Here is a 26074-nt window from a genome sequence, read left to right on the forward strand (position 1 = left end):
CCTAGCAATAAGATTAATATACACATGTTGCTTCAAGTAATTTTTTAAATATCATTGACAGTTGTCACAAGTGTTTTTATATATACATACAAGTTAAAAGTTTAGACACAAGTTTGGATTTATATTTCTACATTCTAGAACAATACTGTAGGTAGACACATGCAGATAAGGGTAAATGGGGGTCCCAAATTGCCTGTAGTATGTGAAGTAGTGTGTGAGTATACGTGTGTGTGCCCTGCGATGGATTGGCACCCTGTCCAGGGTGTACCCTGCCTCGTGTCCTTAGCCTCCTGGGATAGGCTCCAGGCCCCTGCGACCCTGAATACGGGATAAAGCGGTATAGACGATGAGTAAGTGAGGGTGAATGTGTGTGTGTGTGTGTGTGTGTGTGTGTGTGTGTGTGATGGATAGGTGTAGCTGAATAGGTGTCTATGCAAGGTGCCGCCCAGGTACTGTACACGTGACCCTGTATGCAGGATAAGCGGTATAGAAAATAGGAGGCAGGGGTAGCTCAGTGGTTAAGGCATTGGACTACTGATTGGAAGGTCTCAGGTTCAAAACCATCAAACCACCAAGTTGCTATGTTGGGCCCTTGAACAAGGCACTTAGCCCTCACCTGCTCAGAGATTAAATAAAATAAAATGTAAGGCGGCTCCTGTAGATAAGGGTGTCTGCTGAATGCAGTAAATTTTAGTAGCAGACACATCTGAAAATCAACTGTTCAAAGGAGATTATTACATATTTTGTATTTTGGACACCTTCAGCAATGTATTGCTGAAAAATCAGAAAAGACCATGGATTTAGAAGGGGAGTCCAAACGTTTGACAGATATATAGGGAGAAATTACTTTACCATGTTACTATAGAGTCCTTCTCTGTCAATAAAAAAAATTCCAGCTGTATCCCTATTGTCATGCCACCAGTGCAGCATAGAATGCTGATTGGTTACGTCAATAATGATGTCATTGGTCACGTCATACATCAGGGAAACGGCACAGGCCCCAGAGCGAGGATTATTTTGGTCCCGCCCCCTTCTGGTCGACATCAGTACTAACAGCGAGCACTTCATAGGGAACCTAGAAGATCTCCACACTAAGAGTAACAGTATGGTAGAAGACCTGAAAAAGGGCGCTGGGGTTTATTATATCACCCTGCAGAGGCGCAGAAGAGCTCTAGTCTAATATTAATGACTAGAAAACTTGCACAAAACAAGCAAAGAGGACAATTAACTCCTGTAGAGACATGTAAAACTACTGAGCTGAATTAGTTCCACTGTGAGTGGGTGAAGAACCTCAGCCTTCAGCTGTCACCTGGTTACCTGGGTGTAAAGAAGAAAATTAGAGGTTGAAAGTGAAGACAAAGCGGGGATATAATTGTTCAGTTTGGGGTTGGAGCAGGTTAAACAGGTAAGAAGCTCTCTAATACCGAATATAAACACAAAGACGGGCTTTAACACTGAACGGCTAGGTATGCTAGCAGGCTAGTTAGCTGTGGTGTTAGCATTAGCCGAGTGCTTCTGCACTAGCACTGAAACGCATTTTGTTAATCCGGTTCAAAGCGTGTATTTATAGGGGACTTATTTTAGTTTTCAGTGAAAATAGTTTGTAGTGTTCGACGTTTGTTAAGAAGTCAGGCGTTGTTTAGCTAACATGCTAATGTAGTTTATGTACAGGTGGAGTAGTTTAGCTCGACCTCTGTGATACACTGTGGGTGATACTGAGCTAGAGAGTTAGCTATTAATATAATATTTGACATAGATTAAAATGTAAAACATAGCATTATATAAAAAAAAATTATAATATAGCAAAAATAATAAGTTCACTGATGTGATAAAGATGCGAGCCGTTATGACCTGTCAGAGGAAATACACCACATATTTAATCCAGATATATAAAAGTGTGTGTGTGTGTGTGTGTGTGTACAGTGATCCAAAAAAGTGTATACACAGTTCAGGAAAAAAAAAAAAAAAACTTCTATTAGATATTCTAAAGGTAACACCATTAATTTCATGATGTTTTAACAAATTATATTATAATATTTTAATATTAGAAAAAATATATATATTAATAAATACATATACAGAGTCAAAGAAATGTATACACACTGCAGGAAATGAAAAAAAGTACAAAATATTATTAACATTATATTAATATAATATATAATCTTAATATTATCATGCATATCAATATACAGTGGAAAGAAAAAGTATGTAAACCCTTTGGGATTACGTGGAGTTTTGTGTGAATTGCATCATAAAATGTGCTCTGATCTCCATCTAAGTCACAACAAAAGAAAAACACAGCCATCTTTAAATAATCCTACACAAAAATATGTTTTCATGTTTTTATTGAACATAACATGTAAACATTTACTGTGCAGGGTGGAAAAATTATGTGAACCTCTAGCTCAATGACTTCTCCAAGAGCTAATTGGAGCCAGAAGTGAGCCAACCTTGAGTCCAATCAGTGTGATGATATTGAATGTGTTGCTGAAAGCTGTCCTGCCCTACACCAGTTTTGGTTTACTGGTTTCAAGAAGCACTGCCTGATGTGAACCACGTAATCCCAAAGGGTTCACATACTTTTTCTTGCAACTGTATAACATATAGCAATACATTTTAATATTATTATTCTTCTTCTTTGTCTTTTGGCTGTTCCCTTTCCGGGGATCGCCACAGCGAATCATCTGCCTCCATCTAACCCTATCCTCTGCATCCTCTTCTCTCACACCAACTAACTTCATGTCCTCTCTCTCTGCATCCATAAATCTCCTCTTTGGTCTTCCTCTAGACCTCCTGCCTGGCAGTTCCAACCTCAGCATCCTTCTGCCGATATATTCACAATCTCTCCTCTGAACATGTTCAAACCACCTCAATCTGGCCTCTCTGACTTTATCTCCAAAACATCTAATGTGGGTTGTCCCTCTGATAAACTCATTCTTAATCCTATCCATCCTTGTCACTCCCAAAGAGAACCTCAACATTTTCAGCTCTGCTACCTCCAACTCTGCCTCCTGTCTTTTCTTCAGCGCCACTGTCTCTAAGCCGTAGAGCATCGCTGGTCTCACCACTGTCCTGAACACCTTTCCTTTCATTCTCGCTGATACTCTTTTATCGCACAACACACCTGACACTTTTCTCCACCCATTCCAACCTGCCTGTACCCGCCTCTTCACCTCCTTTCCACACTCTCCGTTGCTCTGGACCGTTGACCCCAAGTACTTAAAATCCTGCACCTTCTTTACATCTGCTCCCTGTAGCCTCACCGATCCTCCTGGGTCCCTCTCATTTACACACATGTATTCCGTCTTGCTGCGGCTAACCTTCATTTCTCTGCTTTCCAGAGCATACATCCACCTCTCCAAATTTTCCTCCACCTCTTCCTTGCTCTCGCTACAGAGCACAATGTCATCTGCAAACATCATAGTCCATGGGGACTCCTGTCTTACCTCATCTGTCATCCTGTCCATCACCAGAGCAAACAAAAAGGGGCTTAGAGCCGATCCTTGATGCAGACCCACCTTCACCTTAAACTCTTCTGTCACACCTACAGCACATCTTACCACTAGTGCTCTCATACATGTCCTGCACCACTCTAACATACTTTTCTGCCACTCCAGACTTCCTTATACAATACCACAGCTCCTCTCTTGGCACCCTGTCATACGCTTTCTCTAAATCTAAAAAGACACAATGCAACTCCCTGTTACCTTCTCTGTACTTCTCCGCCAGCATCCTCAAAGCAAATACTGCATCTGATGTACTCTTTCTAGGCATAAAACCATATTGCTGCTCACAAATGCTCACCTCTGCCCTTAACCTAGCTTCCACTACTCTTTCCCACAGCTTCATTGTCTGGCTCATTAGCTTTATACCTCTATAATTGCCACAGCTTTGCACATCTCCCTTGTTCTTAAAAATTGGCACCAATACACTTCTCCTCCATTCCTCTGAAATCCTCTCACTCTCCAAGATCTTGTTAAACAAACTTGTCAAAAACTCTACTGCCACCTCTCCTAAGCACTTCCATACCTCCACAGGTATGTCATCAGGACCAACAGCCTTTCCACTCTTCATCCTCTTCAACGCCCTTCTCACCTCACTTCTACCAATATTTGCTACTTCATGTTCCACAACAGTCACCTCTTCTACTCTTTGTTCTCTTTAGTTTTCCTCATTCATCAACTCCTTAAAGTACTCCTTCCATCTTCCCATCACCCTCCTGGCATCTGTCAGTACATTTCCATCTCTATCTTTAATCACTCTAACCTGCTGCACATCCTTCCCATCTCTATCTCTCTGCCTTGCCAACCTGTACAGATCCCCCTCTCCCTCCTTACTGTCTAGCCTAGCATACAAGTCCTCATATGCTCGTTGTTTGGCCTTTGCCACCTCTACCTTCACCTTACTCTGCATCTCCCTGTACTCCTGTCTACTCTCTTCAGTCCTCTCAGTGTCCCACTTTTTCTTAGCTAGCCTCTTTCCCTGTATACACTCCTGAACTTCCTCATTCCACCACCAAGTCTCCTTGTCCACTTTCCCCTTACCTGATGATACACGAAGTACCCTCCTACCTGTCTCCCTGATCACATTGGCTGTAGTTGTCCAGTCAACTGAAAGCACCTCCTGACCACCCATAGCCTGTCTCAACTCCTCCCTAAAGACTTCACAACATTCTTTCTTTCTCAGCTTCCACCACTTTGTCTTCTGCTCTGCCTTTGTCCTCTTCGCCTTCCTCACCACCAGGGTTATTTTACACACGACCATTCTGTGTTGTCTGGCTACACTCTCCCCTACCAACACTTTGCAGTCACTGATCTCTTTCAGGGTACAACGTCGACACAAGATGTAGTCGACCTGAGTGCTTCTGCCTCCACTCTTATATGTCAATTTTAATATTATTATTATCATTATAATTAAAAATTTTTTTTGTTTTTTTTTTCCAATTTTCTCCCCTAATTTAGTCGTGGCCAATTCCTCCCCGTCACTAGGGGGCTCCCACATTAAGGCTACTACTACCATTCAGCCGGAAGGGCGAAGACTATCACGCGTTTCCTCCGAACCGCGTTGCGTCAGCCGACCGCATCTTTTCGAACTGCTTGCTCACGCACCATTAGCGGCGGAGTAACACATTTGGAGGAAAGCGCTAGCCGCTCCTTCGGCGTGCGCGAGCTCACAGACGCCCCTGATTGGCTGTAGAGCCGTGATTAATGTGGGAGCGCAAGTACCTCTCATCCCTCCCCCCTGAGAGAGCTCGGCCAATCAGCTCTCTGTGTGCCTCCGGCTGTGAGAGGAAAACAGCATCACCCGGGGTTCGAACCAGCGATCTCCGGATGATAGAGCGGCACTTTACCATTGCGCCACTCGGAGGCAATATTATTATTTTTAATTATATATTTTTTTCCCCTGAAGTGTGTGTACATTTTTTGTCTGTCTCTGTATATATAAATCAGTCATGTGCATGTTTTATTTATTCTTTTTTTTTAATTTGGTAATGTATACATTTTTTGATTCTGTATTATTATTAAGTATTGTTTATATTAAAACTATTTACATTTAAAGGATAAAACTGCCCAAATCTTCTTGGTTCTATGTGAGAAAATTATTGCCCCTTAAACCTAAAATCTGGTTGTGCGTGTGTGTGTCAGGCGTGTGATATAACTAACTAGCAGTGAGTCGTGCACATCTCTGTTGAGGGATTTTTGCCCACATTGGAGGATTTTTTTTGTTGAAGGTTCTCAAGTAAGGATTTTAACTAGACCGCTCCAAAACCTTTTTTTTTGAGCCAGTCAGAGGTGGACTTGCTGGTGTCTTTCATATCATTTTCTTGCTGCATAACCCAAGTGCTCACAAACTGATAGCTGGAAACTCATGATTGCATCAATTACGGCAAGTCGTCCAAGTCTTGAAGCGGCAAAGCAAACCCCAGACCATCACACTACCACCAGGGTGTTCGCCCCCCTATTGCCCTAAGTCCCTTAGACTTTAGGCCTTCTGTAACCTTGAACAGGATAATCGGTGTAGAGAGTGAGTTTGTCAGAGAGAGATTCATTTATACTGGTGTGTGTGTGTGTGTGTGTGTGTGTGTGTGTGTAAGGCTAAGAAAAGGAAAGCATGTGAGCACAGACAGGACACCATGACCTCAGGGACAGACACATGTAAATCACGAGTAAACAAACACTGCTACAGAATTTACAATAAACTAAATTGATTTTAAAAGCAATAAATCATTTGAAAAATGGAAAATAATTTTCTGACAAATTTTAACAAAGAAAGATTAAGACTACCAAATAGTGCCAAGAGCTGCAGAAATTGATATTTAATTAACTGTAACTAATGATATTTAATTAACTTTAATAACAAATGTATTGTTTTGAAAATTGTACCAAATAGGCAGAATTTTTTTGCGTGATATAGAAGGCATATTGGTATTGTGTTGGAAGCTATGATACTGTATATGATGGAGATGGAAATCTCCATGGACCAAATGATACGATATGATCACGATACTTTCGGTGGCAGTTCGATTTGTACAGTAAGTCTCCGACTAACGAACATTCGAGTTATAAATTTCCGTAAAAACGAACGGTCCCCTGTGCGCACACGGATGTTGACTATACGTGTTACTTGCGCATGCTGAAACCGAGCATGGGAGACGATTACTCACAATCCCACAGCGAGAGAGAGAGAAGAACCATTGGCCCAGATCATGTGACACTTGGCAGACAAAGCGTATACAATTTATTAGCAAGTTATTAGCAAAAATTTATTCACAATTTTGGTTGTATCATGATACACAATTGAATTATTTTTATGTTATACTCTTTTAATAATATATGATCTAGCCAGTGATGATACTTACACACCTGTAACCATGTGTATTGTTTTATACCCTAGGAGCCATGCGTGGTTGTGCCTGGAGCTTTCGAGCTCTGTCCCCAGCCCTGCTCCCCCGGCTCCGCTCCTGCTCTCGGTGCTGCAGGACACCGGCGGTCTGCCATGGCCTGTGGCGCTCAGTCCAGTTCTACAGCACGGCTCCGGAAGCCCAGGTCGCCCCTCTGCCCAGTCAGGCTCGAGTCGTGATCTGTGGAGGAGGAATCGTGGGAACGTCTGTCGCTTATCATCTGGCGAAGTTGGGCTGGACGGAGATTGTGCTTCTGGAGCAGGGAAGGTGAGTGTCGTCTAATACGTATGCTCTAACGAGGTTTGGTTTAAAGCCATTGTGTTTTAATCTTTTTATTTCTATGGCAGGTCCATTCATCCATTTATCTGTTGCCTTTTCTTTTCTCCCTCTTTGTCAAGCTCTAATCTCATTACTTTTACCATCAATTCAGCTTTCTATCTGTTAAAATCTCCATGCATTCCAGATTCACTTTGATTAGATAAATCTGTTTTTTTGTAAGCCAAATAGATGGAATCTGGATTTATATTGACAATTTAATCTTGATTTCTGCTCTGTGTCCAAGATTCATTTGCAATTTTCCAGAATAATTAAGCTGCTGAGATTTCTGTGTGTTTTTCGTCGTAGGCTCGGAGCTGGCACAACCCGGCTGTGTGCGGGGATAGTAAGCGTTGCCAAGCCCATCTTTATCGAGAGCCAGATGGCAGACTACTCGATTGCGCTGTACGAGCGCCTGGAGCAGGAGACTGGTGTCAAAACAGGTCAGGAATAATAAGGACTGGGAGGAAAGAGAAAAATTATAGTAAACTATAATACAGAAGGTGTGATTGAGATGAGGTTGTGTGTGTGTGTGTGCGCATGTATGGCAGCTTTTGTCAGGACCGGATCACTGTGTTTGGCTCAGAACCAGGACCGTTTCCTCTCGCTTAAGCGTCTGGCATCCAGACTCAAGTAAGATTTTAATCACTCTTTAAGACTTCGATCAGTGTCATGTGTAATAGTAACGGTAAGATGAGAAATAAAGCATTAAATGCATTGTGAATGTTAATTGATTTGAGTCAATGTTAATTGATTTTCTGCAATGTTAAAGTACTCAAACTAGTTCCTTTTATCAGGAAGTAATGCAGAAATGTATCTGATTACTTTTAAAAAAAGTCATTTTGTAATGTAATTAGTTACTTTAAAAAGCAACGTTTCGCAACGCTGACCCTCACCATACATATTTAATCCGTTCCGGGTGAGATGCATTTTCCTATAGCAAAAAATGTAAATGCAGATAATCCTTTCCAGCCATTCAAAAATATTCCCAAAAATTCCAAATTTCCAACTCTTTAATCAGTTTTTGCATATGAAAACAATCAAAAACATTTAGAAAAGGCATATTAATGAATTTGAATTAAAATACAAAAAAAACTAAAAATGATTCTCAATTAACCGTTAATTATAATTGCAATTTTTTTCTTGCTTTATGGAAACTAAGACAAGTTCCAGACAATCGGAACACAAAACACAGTACAGGTCGTCCCCGACTTAGGAACGAGTTCAGTTCCTGGAGCATGTTGGTAAGTCTGATTTGTTCTTAAGTCAGACAAAGTGAGTCTTGTACCCCTTTAACACCAATATACAATGTAATGCATACCAATCCACTCGACTAAATCTGTCTTCTTTCCCCACACTGTCATCATGGCACCAAAAACCGTAACCTGTAATGTCATTTTTTGTACAATACAAAAAATACGGAAGTAGAACTGCAGTCCATTTTTTTTATTTGTGGAAATACGTAACTCGAATGTTAGGGGACTACTCGTATTTCTTTATTAAAGTTCCACAAGAAGTGGCTCCCATTTTTCCCTTGGTACCATCCTTGGTAACTTTCTTTGCACTTATGGTGCTATATTCTCACAAAATCATGCACAAAAACGCTTTTCTCCAATTGGCTACCGGAAGTGTGTGCGACTGGCTTGATCTTTTGTACGTCGAAACGACTTTGAATGTCAAAGCAAGATCCAGCCAAAATTTTGGTCCGTATTCAAAACTTGTTCATATGGTGAGGGTCCACTGTATGTATTTGTATTTATAATGGAAAGATGTTTTATTTGTTCGTTCCATGAATTCTCCACGTTATGTTGTAGCGTTTTGGGTATAGCCTGTAACATCGTCAAACCCAAAGAGGTTTCCAAGCTCCACCCGATGGTCAACATTCATGATTTGGTGGGAGCTCTCCACCTTCCAGGAGACGCTGTGGTCTCGCCTGCAGACATCAATCACGCCCTGGCAGTTGCAGCAGCAAAGCACGGTAAGGGAGGCTTCAATTCCTTATTCTGACTCTTCCCTTTTTTTTTTTTTTTTTTTAAATCAGCTTTACTTTTATTTATAATTTTCTGTTGTAAATCCATCGCAGGAGTCCAGATCCATGAACGAACCAGCGTGAACCACGTTCTTGTGGAAAAAGGTCACGTTAAAGCGGTGGAGACGGACCGAGGCGCCATTGAGTGTGAATACTTTGTCAACTGTGCTGGACAGGTTGGTTCGTTTAACAAATATATATAGATTTCACATTGCAACGATGGAACATTTTTTTAAAACATTTTTTTTACAGTTACAGTACTTTATGTTACAGTTTGCAATTTTCCAGTGCTTTTGTCAAAAAAAAAAATATAAATAAAACCACAGTTTGCAGACAGTTTTCTAGATAAGCAAATAACAGCTTATTTGAAGTGTATTGATCATTGACTTACAGCAAGCACATGTGCGCTTCTTGTTTTGACGCAGAGCGTCATGTGATCACAACTGAGCCAATGTTTTATTTCCTCTCTTGCGCTGCAGAATTGTGGGTAATCGTCTCCCCTGCTGGGTTTTAGTGCGCGTCTGTTACTGGTATAATCAACATCCGCCCGCACGTGTACTGTTTACTATAACACTGTGACTACATGTGTGCGCGTAAAACATATTTTATTTTGTATTTGTATGCGTGTGTACAGCGCGTGTACTGTTTATTATAACACGTGTGCGTGCGTGTAAAGCAAAGGAAAGTCTCATTAGAGGTTAAAGATCCATTTTCTCCCTCTCCGTTTCAGCCTGTCATTATGTGTGTACGCGTGCGTAATTTGACACCGTGCCCCTTCACACACACATTCGCCCTTATACCCCCCCCCCCCCCAACCTCTCTTGGCTTCACACACACACACACACACACTTTCTCTCTGCTCTACACAAAAACACTGCTCTGTCGCAATTCTTAGTAAAAGTAAAGTGCAGGTTAATTTGTTTTATTTTTACTTTCATAAATTTTTATCCTTAATTATATTTTGTATTAATAATTTTAATGTATTTATTCTTTTGAGTTGTGGAACGAATTATTTGAGTTTCCATTATTTCTTCCAGGAAAATTTGCTTTGATGTATGAGTGTTTAAAAATACAAGTCCACTTAAAGAACGAATTGTACTCTTAATCCAAGGTTCCACTGTATATACATAACAAATAAATGGATCAATGTTTAAATTACGACACACAACATGAAATAAATCTTGATGTTGGAACAAAACATTCATGTACTTTAAATAATAGTTGAGACCAATCATTTATTAAATGAAGATTAGGACACTCAGAAGCTAAACACAATTTTTTACTTTCAAGAGAAAGTTCAGTTTTGAAAAAAACCCTTCTGTCCATCAAACACATTTTGTTTCACTTATTCGCCTACTCCTGTGACCAAGTGGTTTTATACTGTTGACACTTTTGAAAAAGCTTTTAAACAAATAAATCCAAATTCAGTTTTAAAGTTCTTTAAAGAAAAAAAATATATATTTTCTAGTTTCAATATTAAATATAATTAATTATTATACAAGTCATTAAATGCTTTAAATACAGTACAAATAAGAATGAGGTTTCCATATTTGGTGTTTGTTGCAGTGGGCGTATGAGCTCGGTCAGAGCAGTGAAGTTAAGGTGTCTGTGCCTCTGCATGGCTGTGAGCACTTCTACCTCCTCACCAAACCTCTACAGGAACCTCTGCAACCCACAACACCTGGTAACTCCACACTTACATTTGTAGATGTGAATAAATCATGTAAGTAAGCTCACGTGTATTGTACAAAAAATATACACTGCAGCGCACCAGATACCAATATTAACAATTATATACAATATTTTCAGTGTGTAAGTAAATATAAAGAATGTCTAAAATCCGGTATATTGTATGTGTGTATCCGTGTGGGAGTGGGGAAGAAATGAGTCGGCCTCACCGGTTTCACTAAATCAGTCCCAAACATGAAAATGTCCGTCCTGTAAAGCTTTCCTGATGGTGAATAATACTAATTTCAGGAAAATCCTCAACGAGACAGAGTTCACAGTCCAATACAGTGGAAAACAGCTCTGAGCCAAAATGGTAACTACAGAAAATCAATGAGGACATGGTGGAATTACAGGAAACGAACCAACTGACATGGCAGCAAAACAAGCCCTTACAGAAACAATTAGGGAATGTCAAATTCCACCCTCTGACCTCAAGCTATTGATAAATTGGTATATACTGTATTGAATAATTTGCAGAATAAGAATAATAGCAAAACAACAAATGATTGAAATAAGCCCAGTTGTGGGGAAAAAGACCCTTTTAAATCCAAACACGACCAAGTTGTATATACAAGGTGCTGTATAGGCCATATGAGTTTAACCGATGCATATTTATTGAAAGGCGACGAAGATCTTAAATGTCAGTACTGTAGTACTACTTTAATTATAAAGCGTATACTTTTGACCTGCCCAAGTCTTAAGACGAAACCAGAAAAACTTATTAGCAAATTATTAGCAAAAGTGCATCTAAAGAACCATGTGTAAAATCTGGTTCTTCTGCCCAAGGCAGTTTTTTCCACTACATTTTAAATCCCCTACATTATATCTATAACATAATATTATATTGGTTCGTATAAATTAGTTAAATGTTTAATATGTATCTGCCATGAAATATCCTGTGAAGCTGATATGGCAGTAAACCCTAATACAAACAGAGGCTTATATGGGTTTCTGGTAACAATATAGTATTGCCTCAAATTGAAAATCTTAATTCTTTAAACTATTTATTTATTTATTTTTTTAATGTTAAAAAACAATAGTTGGTGCATTAAAACAAATCATATAAATAACATATTGGGCAAATGAATCGAATGCTCTCATTGTGAATCTGTAGTGGTGATGGATATGGACGGCAGGATCTACATACGGACGTGGCAGGGCGGCATTCTCTCAGGAGGCTTCGAGAAGAACCCCAAACCCATCTTCACAGAGGGCCGCAATCAGCTGGAGATCCAGAACATGCAGGAGGACTGGGACCATTTCGGTGAGTCCAGCTTTTAGCGCATTTTAGGGTTTAAGGACGCTCTTGCACATTCCGGTGTGTTCACTGTCTGCTGAGTACTGTTCTTAGGCATGAATCGCACTCGGGTGTGAGTTTCTGAGGGAAGTGTTGGTCTTCAGTCGCGATTCTACTCTGAACCGATTTATTTGAAGGAAGGGAATCAGATAAATGGCACATAATTGATAAAACTAGTTATCCGTGTATTTTTCCATATTATTTAATCTGTTTGGTTGCCTTTTGTAATTTCTACATGCACTTGTTTTTTTGCGTTGTCATCTGTCCAATAAGTAAAATGGGAGAATTACTATCTGTAGTGTGAAACATAAAGGCGCTTGAGTCTAACGTTTAATTTCCACCTAATATGAACTGATGAAACAGACATGTTATTACATCTACATAACTCTCATTTCTTAAAGCATCATCACACTTCCAGTTACGGCCTGTAATTTTTGACCGTATCTTTTTGTTTTTTTTTCCTCCCAGAGCCCATGCTGAGCGCTTTGCTGAGAAGAATGCCAAACCTGGAGTCGTGTGAGATCCATCAGCTGGTGAACTGTCCCGAGTCCTTTACCCCGGACATGCGCTGCCTCATGGGCGAGACTCCGGGAGTGCACGGCTACTTTGTCCTGGCAGGCATGAACTCCTCAGGGCTGTCTTTTGCAGGAGGGGCTGGCAAGTAAGGAACAAGCTACAACTCGATTGTAAAATTCGGTCACCTCTTATCTTAGTATTTAATTTTCACCTCTTTTTTATTTATTTATTTATGTTTTTAAACTTGTGCTCAGATATTTAGCTGAGTGGATGACTTACGGCTATCCGACCGCTAACGTTTGGCCTCTGGACATCAAGCGTTTCGGAAATCTGCAGAGCAGCCGCACTTTTCTGCGTCATCGCGTGATGGAGGTCATGCGTAAGTACTGAACAAAGAGCACAGAAGTGATGTAGACTGAATAAAACATCCTTTAAAGTCTAATAAAAATGTGTGAAGGTAGTTCAACAGTTTAGAGTGAATCATATCCATACCAACAGTTAGTGTAATTAACAGGGGTGAAAGTAGTTTTAAATTCTTACCGGTGTTATCTAGCCAAGAGGTGAGAAGAAGACACCATGGACATGGAGGACAGTCCTGTAAATCTCACAATTAAAATTTATTATTTTTTTAATTAAATTTTATTCCGCTTTAGAATATCAGCTCTGTTGGACCCCCAAATAGTTTTTAATGGCAAGCTAGTGCATTATGTAAGGTTTTAGCGATTTGGGATTTAGCCCTGTTTTAGAGCTGGTTAGCTTTGTAGCTGTAAATAAAAGAACATGGACGGTTCGCTTTGTAGCTGTAAATAAAATAACATGGACGGTTCGGATGCGATTCTGAACGACTTTGATGCAAGTCAACGCGTTTTTTTTTTTTCGTTTTTTTTTCCCTTTTAAGGTGACCTAATGATATCAGATGTGTGTTTTTTTAATTTTTTAATGAAAGTGCTTCTGTAACTGGGTTTTGCCAGGCAGCTGTTGGCAGTTAGGGTAATTTACAGTTATTGGAACACCTGGGAAACGGAGTTGAGCATTCCAGTGGCGTTACTGTTCATTATCAGCACTCATGGAATGCCTCTGACCAATCAGATTGCTTGGAACTAACTAGTCGGAAGTAACTGATGTACTGTATAATATGTATTTATTCTAATTGGACAGAAGGTTTTACTATAAAAAGACAAAAACATTCATTTCACTAAACTAATGGTATATGGTGATTTCTGTTGTATAAAAGGAATAAAACACCTCAGGAAATGCTGTTATAATAATAATAATCAATCTCTAACTGCTAACAGTAACTCTGCCTCACCCCCTCAAGCTGACGTTTTTTATGTTTCTATAACAGCACACCTCCGAGTGTTTTATTATTTTTTTCCCCTTAGTTAGTCACCATTTCCAATGTCTCATAGATGTTGGTTTAAACTCGTCTCGTCAAGTGTTTGTCTGTAACCTTGTTGCATTTGCAGCTTTTTGTGTATCCAGAGTTAGAATTTATTTCATCTCACTACATTTTCCATTTTCATTTCTTTTTCTGACTGCTCTAGCACTGCTATATGAGCTGAAAGTGCCGAGATGGGACTTCCAGACAGGCAGACAGCTGCGCACCAGCCCTCTTTATGACCGTCTGGACACACAGGGGGCTCGCTGGATGGAGAAGCACGGCTTTGAGAGGGCCAAGTACTTTGTTCCTCCAGGAAAGGGTAAGAATTCTTTTAAGGAATCTTGTCCCTGTTATTTTTCCCAGCGGCAACACAATATACAATACAGTCCCCGACTTACGAACATTCTAGTTACGAATTTCCGCATATACGAGCGTACCGCGGATATGGAAACATTTGTAGATGCAAACAAATCGTGGAAGTAGCTCACGTGTATTGCACAAAAAAAAGATAGACTGTATATAATAGACTGTTTTCTATAAGTAAATGTATAAAATATCCCAAAAAATAAACACTGTGTAGTGATGTCTCCTCCTTCTGGGTTGAATTTAGACAAGGTCAGCTGACTCATTATGCATGTTTTAAAAGGCTTACAAGTGGTTATGATTTTTGGCAACATGATGGGAGTGTGGAGAAAGGGGACAGATGCACCATTTCGATTTAGTCAAGTGGATTGATATGCTTTACATTGTATATTCGTGTCAAAGGTGTATAAAACATACTTTGTCGGACTTAAGAACGAATCCGACTTACGAACGTGTTCCTGGAATTGGACTCAGTCGAGGACTACCTGTACTGTTCTAAACTAGTCTGATTAAACATGGATAGCACACTTGTAATATTCTTGTCTTCCAAGTATGAATTGCACTTTATATGTGGTCTGTTTATGCATAAAGTGTGCGTACAGTGTTTTTTAGTAGTTTTACTCAACTCGTATACAGTGCTATGCAAAATAATTATGCTTAATAAAAACCTTTAAAAAGAAATCGGATAATTTTCCTATAAAACTTGATAAATTGCATGTAAGACTGCTGGTGTTGTCACACCAAGTATTAACTGTCCTTAGATTAGTATTGTTCTCTAGCGCACTCCCTGACCAAAAATAGTTTCACAAGAGTTAAATTATTAGCCCGGATCAAGGTAATATTTTTTTAATAGCAGGAATTTAGTTAAGTCGTTGTCCAAGATGTTGTTAGAACCTTGAGGAATAATGTTGAACTGTCACAGTCAGAGATCACTTAAACACTTGGTGAAATTGCATCTTAAAACATTTACAAAAGAAATGAGAACTGTATTTAATTGTGAAAGTACAAGCATTTCCACACACAAACAATATAATGTGAACTCTCAGGAATAAGACTTAACAGCTGTGTGTTCAGAGAAAAACCTCTTATTAGTGGGAGCCATCAGTAAAAAAAAAAAAAAAAAGGTTTAGATTATAAGCTAGTATAAAGATTGAACTTTAGAGCGTTGGAAGTGCATCTATCATGCATAGTGTGGTCACTGTACAAGTCTTTGGAGGCAGTGTTATGATCTGGGGTTGGTCAGGTCTAGGCTCAGCAGTGTTGTTACAGTATAATGATGTCAGATGTCTTCCATCAGGGCATCTTTGATTTACTTTTTGTCACATATCAAACTCATAGTGTTTTTTTTTTTTTTTTTTTTTTTTTTCTTTTCCTCCCTTTTACTTTAATACAGATTTGCTGGCCCTGGATCAGAGTAAAACCTTTTACAAGCCAGACTGGTTTGACATCGTTGGTGCTGAGGTGAAGTGCTGTAAGGAGGCGGTGTGTGTCATCGACATGTCATCCTTCACCAAGTTTGAGCTCACAGTGAGTAAATGTAGGAGTGTACGATATTATTATTGTTCTTATATTGTTTTTTTTTTTTCCTAACTTTTTCTGTTTTTCTCCAAAATCATTTACAGTCTGATCAATTTAGTCTCATCTATTTACACATACCTGTGGTTTTCTTTTTGTACGTTACACTGTATTGAAAAAATAAGCTGTTTTCCTGCTGCTTTTTGCTGTATTTTAGTTTTGTAGCATGTGTCAATGACGCATTTAATATCTGGGACTCAATCTCGCAGTCCCAGATATTAAACATTTCCTAAATTGTAAAAATAAAAAATGGATGCTTCAGAGGAGTCTTGACTGTAAAAGTTCTTTAAAAAAGCTAATACAATCAAATTTTCTTTTTTTATTTAAAAGATTTTATGAAACATGTTTGATCATGGTCTAGTTATTAACACTGTGTCTGTATTTAAACAGAATCTAAAGAATTTTTGTTATTATAAGAGATGCTAATTAATGCTAAATAAAATATAAAACTACAGAAGGTAAGAGGAAGGAGCGACCCTTGAGAAATTTCTGTATGATGTTTTATTTTTTTATGTTTTACAGTCAGAACTGAGTCAGTGATTACGTTTACAGAAAATGTTTGTTTCTCATCTTTATTAGCCAGGCAGTGGAGAAAAAAACAAAACAATAAACTTCTCACCACAAATTGCAATATTTATTTATTTTTCTTGTATATTTTAGTAAAGCAGTACTTTACACAACATGTTTCTTTTTACATAAAGTGTTTCAAAACAAGAAGTCACTAGCACAATTTACTGGTTTATGTTTTTTCAACACGTTATCATTTTATTGCTGGTGTTTGGTGTAGTATTTGCATTTGTTATCAGGCTGGGTAAATACACACAGACCAAGTGGATAAACTAGATTATACACTTGTGTAAATTTGAGCAGATTAGCTCTTTCAAGTTTGTTTCTTTCCTGCCAGAACTTTTTTTTTTTTTTTGGATTGATTTTCAATTTATAAATAGATTATTCTTGCACAACTGTGTCATTAACTCACTTTTTCTCGTCCCACCAGTCAGCCGGGGACCAGGCCTTGGAGTTGCTCCAGTGGCTGTGCGCTAATGATTTGGACGTCCCTGTAGGACACATCGTCCACACAGGCATGCTCAATGAGAGAGGGGGCTACGAGAACGACTGCAGCGTGGTCCGCCTGAGCAAGAACAGGTACGTCAGGAGGATGGTCTGGAGATAATGAGTTCAAGTGGGAAGGATTAGCGCTAGCTGACTGTGGGGGAAAAATATATATATACATATATATGACCAGTGACCAGTTTGTGAAGTCAGGTAGACTTCTAATGATTCATAGAATGTGGAAGAGATGTGTGTTGCTGTGAGTCTGGTTTTTATTTCCAGTTTTTCTCGATTAACTTTTTAAGTTAAATTCACACACACTAATTAACCATATTCTTTTCAGGTGTGTGTTCTTGTTCCACTACACCTACTTTTTGACCCTTCACACCTTACTTCTCTTGACCCCGCCATTCACCACAGACTTTATTCAAGTTTCAAGTTTGTCATATGCACAGTAAAGAAACATGTACAATGAAATTCTTTCTTTGCTGTCCCCAATGAATATAGGTATAGAAAAGAATAGACTGCAAAATAAAAATAATATAACAAAAGAATAGATACAGTATAAAAAATACAGTTTCAAAAGCACAATATGAAAATATATACTGTAAACAGTACATGGAGTGCAAAGTGTGCGGAAAAAGTGTGTTCAAACGATTGTGCTTTATTAACATTTCAGCTCAACTCACATAATTGCCATCTTTAAGCTTTGATTAATAGTTATGTTTAATCCTTATTAGAAAATTTAAGGATATATATTTTTAATAAAGTTTTCATCTTTTTTTTTATCTTGACTGTTAACTACCACATTCACAAAACAACCACAAGCTAAATTTAAAAGCCAATATCTATATAATACTATTGATTAATCACTTTCAATAATATTGATTAATAATTTAATAATCATTAGTTGCAGCCCTATTCGTATCTAGACTTGTTTAGGAATAGTAAGACTTACAAATAATTTCTATAATTTAAAAATAATTTTTTACCACAGCCTTGTGCAGAAAAACAACCAATTACATTTTGCAAAATACTCTTGATTTATTATTATTTTTTCGTGCTTCTACTTTTGAGTTTGAGTGGTCGGCAAGACAGGAGTAGGTAAGTGGTTAAGACGTTGGATTATTGATCAGAAGGTTATGGGTTCAAACCCCAGCATCACCACCCTGAGCACGGTCTTTAACTGCTCAGATGACTAATGAGCTAAATGTAAGTTGCTCTGGAAAAGAGAATCTGCTAATTGCTATAAATGTAAAGCTAAGAAATATAAGCTGCTTGAGAAAAATCTAATGGGGTTGAGATCAGGCTCACCTTGTGCAGGCACGCCTTGGTTCCACTGAAGGGAAATTGTAATGCTACAGCGTACAAAGAAGATCTAGATTGAAATGAGAATTACATCTGGGTATGACGGTCAGTTGTCACATACTTTTGGATATATAGTGTAGATTTGAAGTGCGTTAGAAAAATAGTTTGAAGCAGTTTATAAGGGTTACCTTTTTTTTATTTAATTTGTTTGTCTTATTTCTAGTTTCTTCATCATCTCTCCTACGGATCAGCAAGTGCATTGTTGGTCTTGGATTAAGAAGCATATGCCCAGTGACCCACAGCTCCACCTAGAGGATGTCAGCTGGAAATACACTGGTATATCAATCCTCAATCCTTGAAAGATGACGATTTCTACAGCTTGATAGTGGTTTATTCATGTTTAATAATGCCCTTAATGATCGTACAAGTTGTCGTCTCATCTCTCACAGCTCTGAATCTGATCGGTCCCCGGGCCATGGACGTGCTGTCCGAGCTCTCCTACGTCTCCATGACTCCTGAGCATTTCCCTTCTCTGTTTTGTAAGGCAAGTGTTCAGCCTCGGCTCTCACTCAGGTCTCATCCTGATAAAACGGCACTCTTTTAAACTCTTTCTTTGTGGTTACAGGAAATGAGTGTGGGCTACGCTAATGGAATCAGAGTAATGAGCATGACGCATACAGGAGAGCCAGGCTTCATGCTGTACATCCCTATAGAGGTGAGGTCCTCGTAATTGTCCTACATCACGACTCCTGGAACTAATTTCATATTTTAATATCTTGTGATTTTTGTTTTCTCAGTACGCGCTGCACGTGTATAACGAGGTGATGTCGGTGGGTCAGAAGTACGGCATCCGTAACGCAGGGTACTACGCCCTGCGCAGCCTACGCATCGAGAAGTTCTTCGCCTTCTGGGGACAGGATCTCGACTCGTTCACTACGCCCATCGAATGCGGCCGCGAGTTCCGTGTCAAATTCGACAAGGTTTGTTAAAGAAGGTTATGATTTAGAGACGGCTCGAGATGGCTGAAATGATTGAGTATAAAGATTTTTTAGCTTTTTGAGTATTGTTTGTACCCACTTCTCTATCAAAGAAAAGTTGGTAACAACAACACAGTCGACTGAAATGCATTTCCTGTTTTTTTCAAAAATTTGATCATATAACACACAGTAATGAGAGAGAGGGATTTTTTTTAAGGTTGTGTTATCAGATATCACACAAATGAGATTGGTTTTTCCTTTGAGTCTGGTTCCTCTGAGGGTTTCTTTCTCATATTACTCTTCGTGAAAGTCGCCTCCTGCTAAACTAATTAAGCTGCTTTATAAATTTATAATTGCATCCGTTTCTTAATTTTTTTTTTTAATTATGCATTCAAAAAAAAAGGTTTTAATTTTATTTCATTTATTTATGTAAAGCAGCTTTGTGGCAATATCAATTGTTCAATGGTCAACCTTCCCATAGGAGGAAAAAAAGCCACAATTGATGATTCAAAAGAGTTTATATTAGGGATAGGACAATATATAAAATATCGTAATAGAAAAATTACATAAAGTACTGTATATCTTGTAATATGTATTGTGGACTTAGTAGTTAGTAGTCAGTTAGGAGATATTTTTTAGCCATAAGAAAGTGTTTTTTCTCGCGTATTCCAAGACATACACAATTGCCTTTTTTATATATTCGCCAAAAAAGGCGATTGTACCCTCTGCTGAAATACTTTCCTGTAAAATGTAATTTAATTACAGATGAAATTTTACCATATTTATTTTGACAATTTAATTAATCTATTGCAAATCATTTCATATATATTTTTTATTATTATAAACAGGTATGGTTTTGAGAGATTTTATGAAATTGTATCATGTTTGTACCGAATTGTGAAGAGACTAAACATAATCTCTTCCCTAATTCCTAGTGAACCATACTGATGGAATAAAAATACTTGGCAGCTACACCTGCTTATATTGACTAAACTTGTAAATCACTTGTAAATTCAACAGTATCGTCCAAAACTGAAAGTAAAAAAGCAAAAAAAAAAAAAAAGGGGGAAAATAAAGCAAGAAAAAAGCAGAAAACAAATGTCAGCTGTAATTGCTAATAAATAATTTCATCAGTTTATTCATGATTAAAATGTTTAATTTTAAAATTCACTAAAATCATTTATTTCAAAAATTTTCAATATGCATTTTCATGTCTCTACACCTTTCGTGTTTAACAAAGTCGTTTTCATGGTACATAATGCTCTCTGCTGGTGTAAATTTTGCGTTTTAATTTCCCATCCATAACTCAAATAAAATGTTAGACATTTTCAGGATGAAAATAATTAATATGAATCTTTTTACCCTTATACACTTTCATTTGAATAGTGATTTATTAAAACCACTGAGGAAAATAAATGGCCAAAAACTAAGAAAACTCAAGTTGTAATTATCAATTGAAGATTTGCCATTTTACAGATTTAGTTTATATTAATGTAATATTTCTCAGCTACTTTTGATTATAAAGTTAGAAAATGGTATTTCAATACTTGCTATATATACACTCACCTAAAGGATTATTAGGAACACCTGTTCAATTTCTGATTAATGCAATTATCTAATCAATCAATCAATCACATGGCAGTTGCTTCAATGCATTTAGGGGTGTGGTCCTGGTCAAGACAATCTCCTGAACTCCAAACTGAATGTCAGAATGGGAAAGAAAGGTGATTTAAGCAATTTTGAGCGTGGCATGGTTGTTGGTGCCTGACTGGCCGGTCTGAGTATTTCACATTCTGCTCAGTTACCAGGTACCACTCATCTCCACTACAAATAGGAAAAAGAGGCTACAATTTGCTTACCAAAATGGGACAGTTGTAGAATAGAAAAATGTTGCCTGGTCTGATGAGTCTCGATTTTTGTTGAGACATTCAAATGGTAGAGTCAGAAATTGGCGTAAACAGAATGAGAACATGGATCCTTGTTATCACTGTGCAGGCTGGTGGTGGTGGTGTAATGGTGTGAGTACACACTTTAGGCCCCTTAGTGCCAATCTTAGCATTGTTTCTGGCCATGTCATCCCTTTATGACCACCATGTACCCATCCTCTGATGGCTCTGATGGTTCACTGTACTAAAATGGCCCCCACAGTCACCAGATCTCAACCCTATAGGTTGGTAGGGGGTCAAACACCGTATTAGTATGGTGTTCCTAATAATCCTTTAGGTGTGTGTGTGTGTGTGTGTGTGTGTATATATATATATATATATATATATATATATATATATATATATATATATGTATATATGTATATATATATATATATATATATATATATATATATATATATATCTATATATGTATATATATATATATATATATATATATATATATATATATATGTGTATATATATATATATATATATATATGTGTGTATATATATATATATATATATATATATATATATATATATATATATAGAGAGAGAGAGAGTATATTTTATTTTATTTGTATAGCGCTTTTAACAATTGTCATTGTCTCAAAGCAGCTTTACACAATCAAGAGAATTATTTAAGTTTGTATGGAATGCGAGTGTGCATGAATCAAAATGATCAGATTGTCCCTGATGAGCAAGCCGCGGGCAACAGTGGCAAGGAAAAACTCCCTGAAATGGTAATAGGAAAAAACATTGGGAGGAACCAGACTCAACAGGGAACCCATCCTCATTTGGGTGAAACAGAAAGCAAGAATTGATCTGCATTTATAGTGTTAGGTGGCAGGCAGTTCAGCTATACAAGTTGATGTTAATTAATGTTAATATGGAGTCCAGGTAGTTATTGGAGACTCCGGTAGACTCGTAGGAAATTCCAGTCCTGAACTATCGAGCAACTGTAGCCAAGTCAAGTCCTTAGAAAAACAGCTGTCGACACCAGTCAAGGCCAGAACCATCTTCATGGTAGAGTGAAACCATCCCATGACACCAGACCATCCCAAAAAGACATACGGGGTATCCATGTGACGAGAACAGTCACATAATGTAAATATATATTTAATGTAGAGTGCAAGCAGAGACTCCAGCAGGACTAACTATAACAGCATAATTAAAAGGGAGAGATATATTTTATATATATTAGAAGTGTATTCTGGCATAGTTAATACATATAATTCAAACAAATAAAGTCTTCTTATCTGTGAATGTTTTGCATTAATTCTGTCCATAATCCATATATTGTTTGGAAAAATATAATATAAACAGTTACAAAATGGTTCCTTGGCCAGTTTTACATTTTACACCACTTATTATTTTTTTCCCCCCAAAGGATGATGCTATTTTCTAATTTAAGCTTATAATGAGGCCATAAGACGCAGTACACTGGGATCAGCGTCTCACTCTCCTCCCGTCTGTCTTCCCTTGTTTACTCCCCACAGGAGACAGACTTCCTGGGCAGGGAGGCCCTGTTGCAGCAGCGTCAGGAGGGCGTGACGCGCCGCTTCATCATGCTGGTCCTGGAGGATCACGACCCTGAGCTGGACCTGTGGCCTTGGTGGGGCGAAGCCATTTACCGTAACGGAGAGCTGGTGGGCGTGACCACTAGCAGCGCCTACAGCTACACCCTGGAGCGCCACGTGTGTCTGGGTTTCATCAGCTCGCCAGGGCCACACGGCAGCGCAAACGTCATCACGCCCGACTTCATCAACCGCGCCGAGTACCAGGTAGACATCGCCGGACACAGGTACCCGGCCAAGGCCAAGCTTTACCCGTTCAGCTCGCTTTTCGCCCAGCAGAAACGCCGCAAGGAGGATGTCGAGCTTAGCAACTTACAGGGCAAGTAAAGGGATTAAAGTAAAGCGTAGAATAAATAGACCATGATATTTGCTTTTCCCATATGATCCACAATCAGCGCAATTTTTTTTTTTTTTTTTTTTTTTTGCTTACTTTGTAAGTGCAATATACGTCATCACATGTGCTGTTTGTCCAAGCTGTCTCAGTCCTGACTCTCTGGAACACCAGCTTTTTATCTCGAAAGCACATCCAGTCATATTGCACAAACTTTCACTACCTGATCAGGTGTGTTTGGAGGTGAACCAGCTGACGTGACGGTGTTTAAGGGCTGCATTAAGACTCCCTGTATTTATATACTATAAGCCTAACTTTTTTTTTTTTTTTATTGAGCACTGTGTCATCATTATGTGAGTCTACTTTTTTTCTTTTTCTTTTTTTAAAGGAATCCTGTAAAAAGAGACTGTAAAAAGGATATTCAAATGCTTTTATCAAGCAAAGGAAACGTCACGATTCTTATCTGTGCAAATTGCACGTGAGGTACAGATGCACTAGATATACATTAGAATGGGGAAAAAATGATTAGGATGGGATTCCGCCTTTAAATAATCCGTCCTGTGAGCCGAGCGTGTTTTCAATGTGTTTTTTTTTCTTTTTGGACAATCGAATTCTAATCATTAAGAAGGTTTTTGTGGTGTCGAACAAAACAGACATACAGGGTGACGTAATGTTTAACCGTGAGTTTGCATTCTTCAAGCCATTTTGAACATATGTCAAAGAAGTGTATTTTCATATATCTATATATATAGTGTACAAAGAAAGACCTTTTTGAAATGAAGAGTAGTGTATAAAACTGTGTGCAAATTGTGTTCATGTCTAAACATAAAGCACTTCATTATAATCTATGATGTTAAACATGTAATAAACAGTGGTTTTAATATTGAATGATGTATCGACTACTGTTGCACAACACCATGAAGGTCGCTACGTTCATGTGAACAACTGAGGGAAAGTCTCGGTTGGGCGCAAACATCGTATAGGAGGGATGATCGAGTCAAACTGGGACTTTAAGCCGTCTAGACATACAATCATTCACAAACACCACTCGAACAGTTATAGGAACTCGGCTAACGGTTATTGCCACAGCCTCCTGACCTTGCGTCACATGTTTGGGCCATTAAAGGAGTTCCTGGGAGGCCAGGGTTTCAGATTTAAAACAGACTGGCAGTCTAATTATAAAAACTTTCCACCTTGATGGTGTCTAAGCATAAGTGAAACACTGGGATAAGTGCATTAGCGTATCAGGGGATTATATAGAGAAATAAAGGGAGTTTTTAAAACTCTTATAACTGTGTTACAATCAAAAGTCCCGGTTTGACTTGAACACACCGTGTACATACGTCTTTTTTTCTTTTTTTTTGTGCTGGATCTTTATTACATATATTTCCAGACACAAACACTTTTATTATTGTAATGAAGACTCATTAATATAGTTGTCTTTTTTTTTTTTTTTTTCCTACGCGTGTGCGCGCATGTGTGACTTGTTTTTACACAAGTTGAAGGTTTGAACCTGAATAACACTGCACTATCGGCAATTTATATGACATTATATTTTATTGTTTTGTTTTTCACTCTGTATTGTTGTTGTACATCCCTAATAGTCTCTTATCAACATTTTAAACAATAAAAATAAGGAAAATCTTTAAGTTTTTTTTCTTCTAATGTGTGTTGGTTTGGTTATTTGTTTAAACATAAACAATAGGCGAAAAATTAACTTTTGAATTTGGTGACCGTCGTATGCAAAAGTTTTTATCCCCTTAGGACAATACACAGAATGTTATTTCTAGGTGTTGGGGCTTTTTTTTCTTTAAATATCTTGTCCTTTTCTTAAACAAATAACAAATCATCCAACAATATGAATTATAAGAAAGCCTTGTTTTTTTTGTTTGTTCCTCTCATAACTTGCAGGTTTTTATAACATCCTGTAACAGCTTGTCTTAATTTTAATTTGTAACATTTGTACACACACTAACCAGACTTCCATCTAACATGCTGTTCATTTTAAATTCTCCAAATATTTTGAAAAAAAAAATAATCGGTCATCACGAGCGCATAGAGAGTGTTAAACATGCTGTTTACCTTTGTTTGGAATTATAATTTTTTTTAAGCTGCTTGAACAGGTATGTGGTATTAAATGTCTGTATCGTCTTTCCAATCTGAAAGAGACTCAATAAGGCTGTCCATCATATTTCATGTGTTTGTCCTGTTATATCTGTATCTTAAAGAAATAAATATGTAATTAAATTGAATTGTGTTGTCTGTCTGAAAACTGTCTTTGAAATAGTATAGTTATATTTTAATAATTTTTTTGGATTTTTTGCCGATTCCTTTTTTTCCCCTAATTTAGTCGTGTCCAATTCCTCCCCGTCACTAGGGGGCTCCCACATTAAGGCTACTACTACCACTCAGTCGGGCCATGTGATGCCAGCCAACCGCATCTTTTCAAACTGCTTGCTCACACAAAGTTGAGGGGCAGAGTAACACACTCAGAGGACAGCGCTATCCGCTCCTTCCGTTTGCATGAGATCACAGACGCCCCTGATTGGCTGTAGAGCCGTGATTAATGTGGGAGCTCAAGTACCTCTCATCCCTCCCTTCTGAGGCCAATCAGCTCTCTCTAGACCTCCGGCTGCGAGAGGTTACAGCATCACCCCGGAATCGAACCAGCGATCTCTGATGATAGGGCGAGCACTTTACCACTGTGCCACTCGGAGGCAAATGGAATTTATATTTTTTTTAAAAGTTTTGTTTGGTAAAAATAAATTGATTTAGTCACATGATTATGAAAAGCA

At 38.2% G+C, this 26074-nt stretch overlaps 1 protein-coding gene across 2 annotated transcripts; it reads left to right on the plus strand.

The window, feature by feature from the left end:
* Positions 1 to 1081: 1081 nt before the first annotated feature.
* On the plus strand, positions 1082 to 25536 carry pdpr (pyruvate dehydrogenase phosphatase regulatory subunit). Of its 2 annotated transcripts, XM_053501095.1 has the most exons (18): positions 1082 to 1405; positions 6895 to 7168; positions 7526 to 7659; positions 7768 to 7849; positions 9031 to 9194; positions 9300 to 9421; positions 10812 to 10929; positions 12088 to 12237; positions 12739 to 12931; positions 13041 to 13165; positions 14331 to 14486; positions 15924 to 16057; positions 17103 to 17251; positions 18690 to 18802; positions 18916 to 19010; positions 19092 to 19181; positions 19264 to 19446; positions 22871 to 25536. In XM_053501095.1, the coding sequence occupies exons 2-18, from the start codon at positions 6900 to 6902 to the stop codon at positions 23273 to 23275; spliced, it is 2682 nt and encodes an 893-aa protein (XP_053357070.1). In that variant the 5' UTR covers positions 1082 to 1405; positions 6895 to 6899; the 3' UTR covers positions 23276 to 25536. The 2 variants fall into 2 exon arrangements, with proteins under 2 accessions (XP_053357070.1, XP_053357071.1); XM_053501096.1 differs by lacking the exons at positions 1082 to 1405; positions 6895 to 7168; positions 7526 to 7659 and adding an exon at positions 8379 to 8460 and having other exon boundaries at positions 7785 to 7849.
* Positions 25537 to 26074: the final 538 nt, after the last annotated feature.

The sequence above is a fragment of the Clarias gariepinus genome, chromosome 7 (genome assembly GCF_024256425.1).
Source record: "Clarias gariepinus isolate MV-2021 ecotype Netherlands chromosome 7, CGAR_prim_01v2, whole genome shotgun sequence".
In the NCBI taxonomy this organism is placed as follows: Eukaryota; Metazoa; Chordata; class Actinopteri; order Siluriformes; family Clariidae; genus Clarias; species Clarias gariepinus.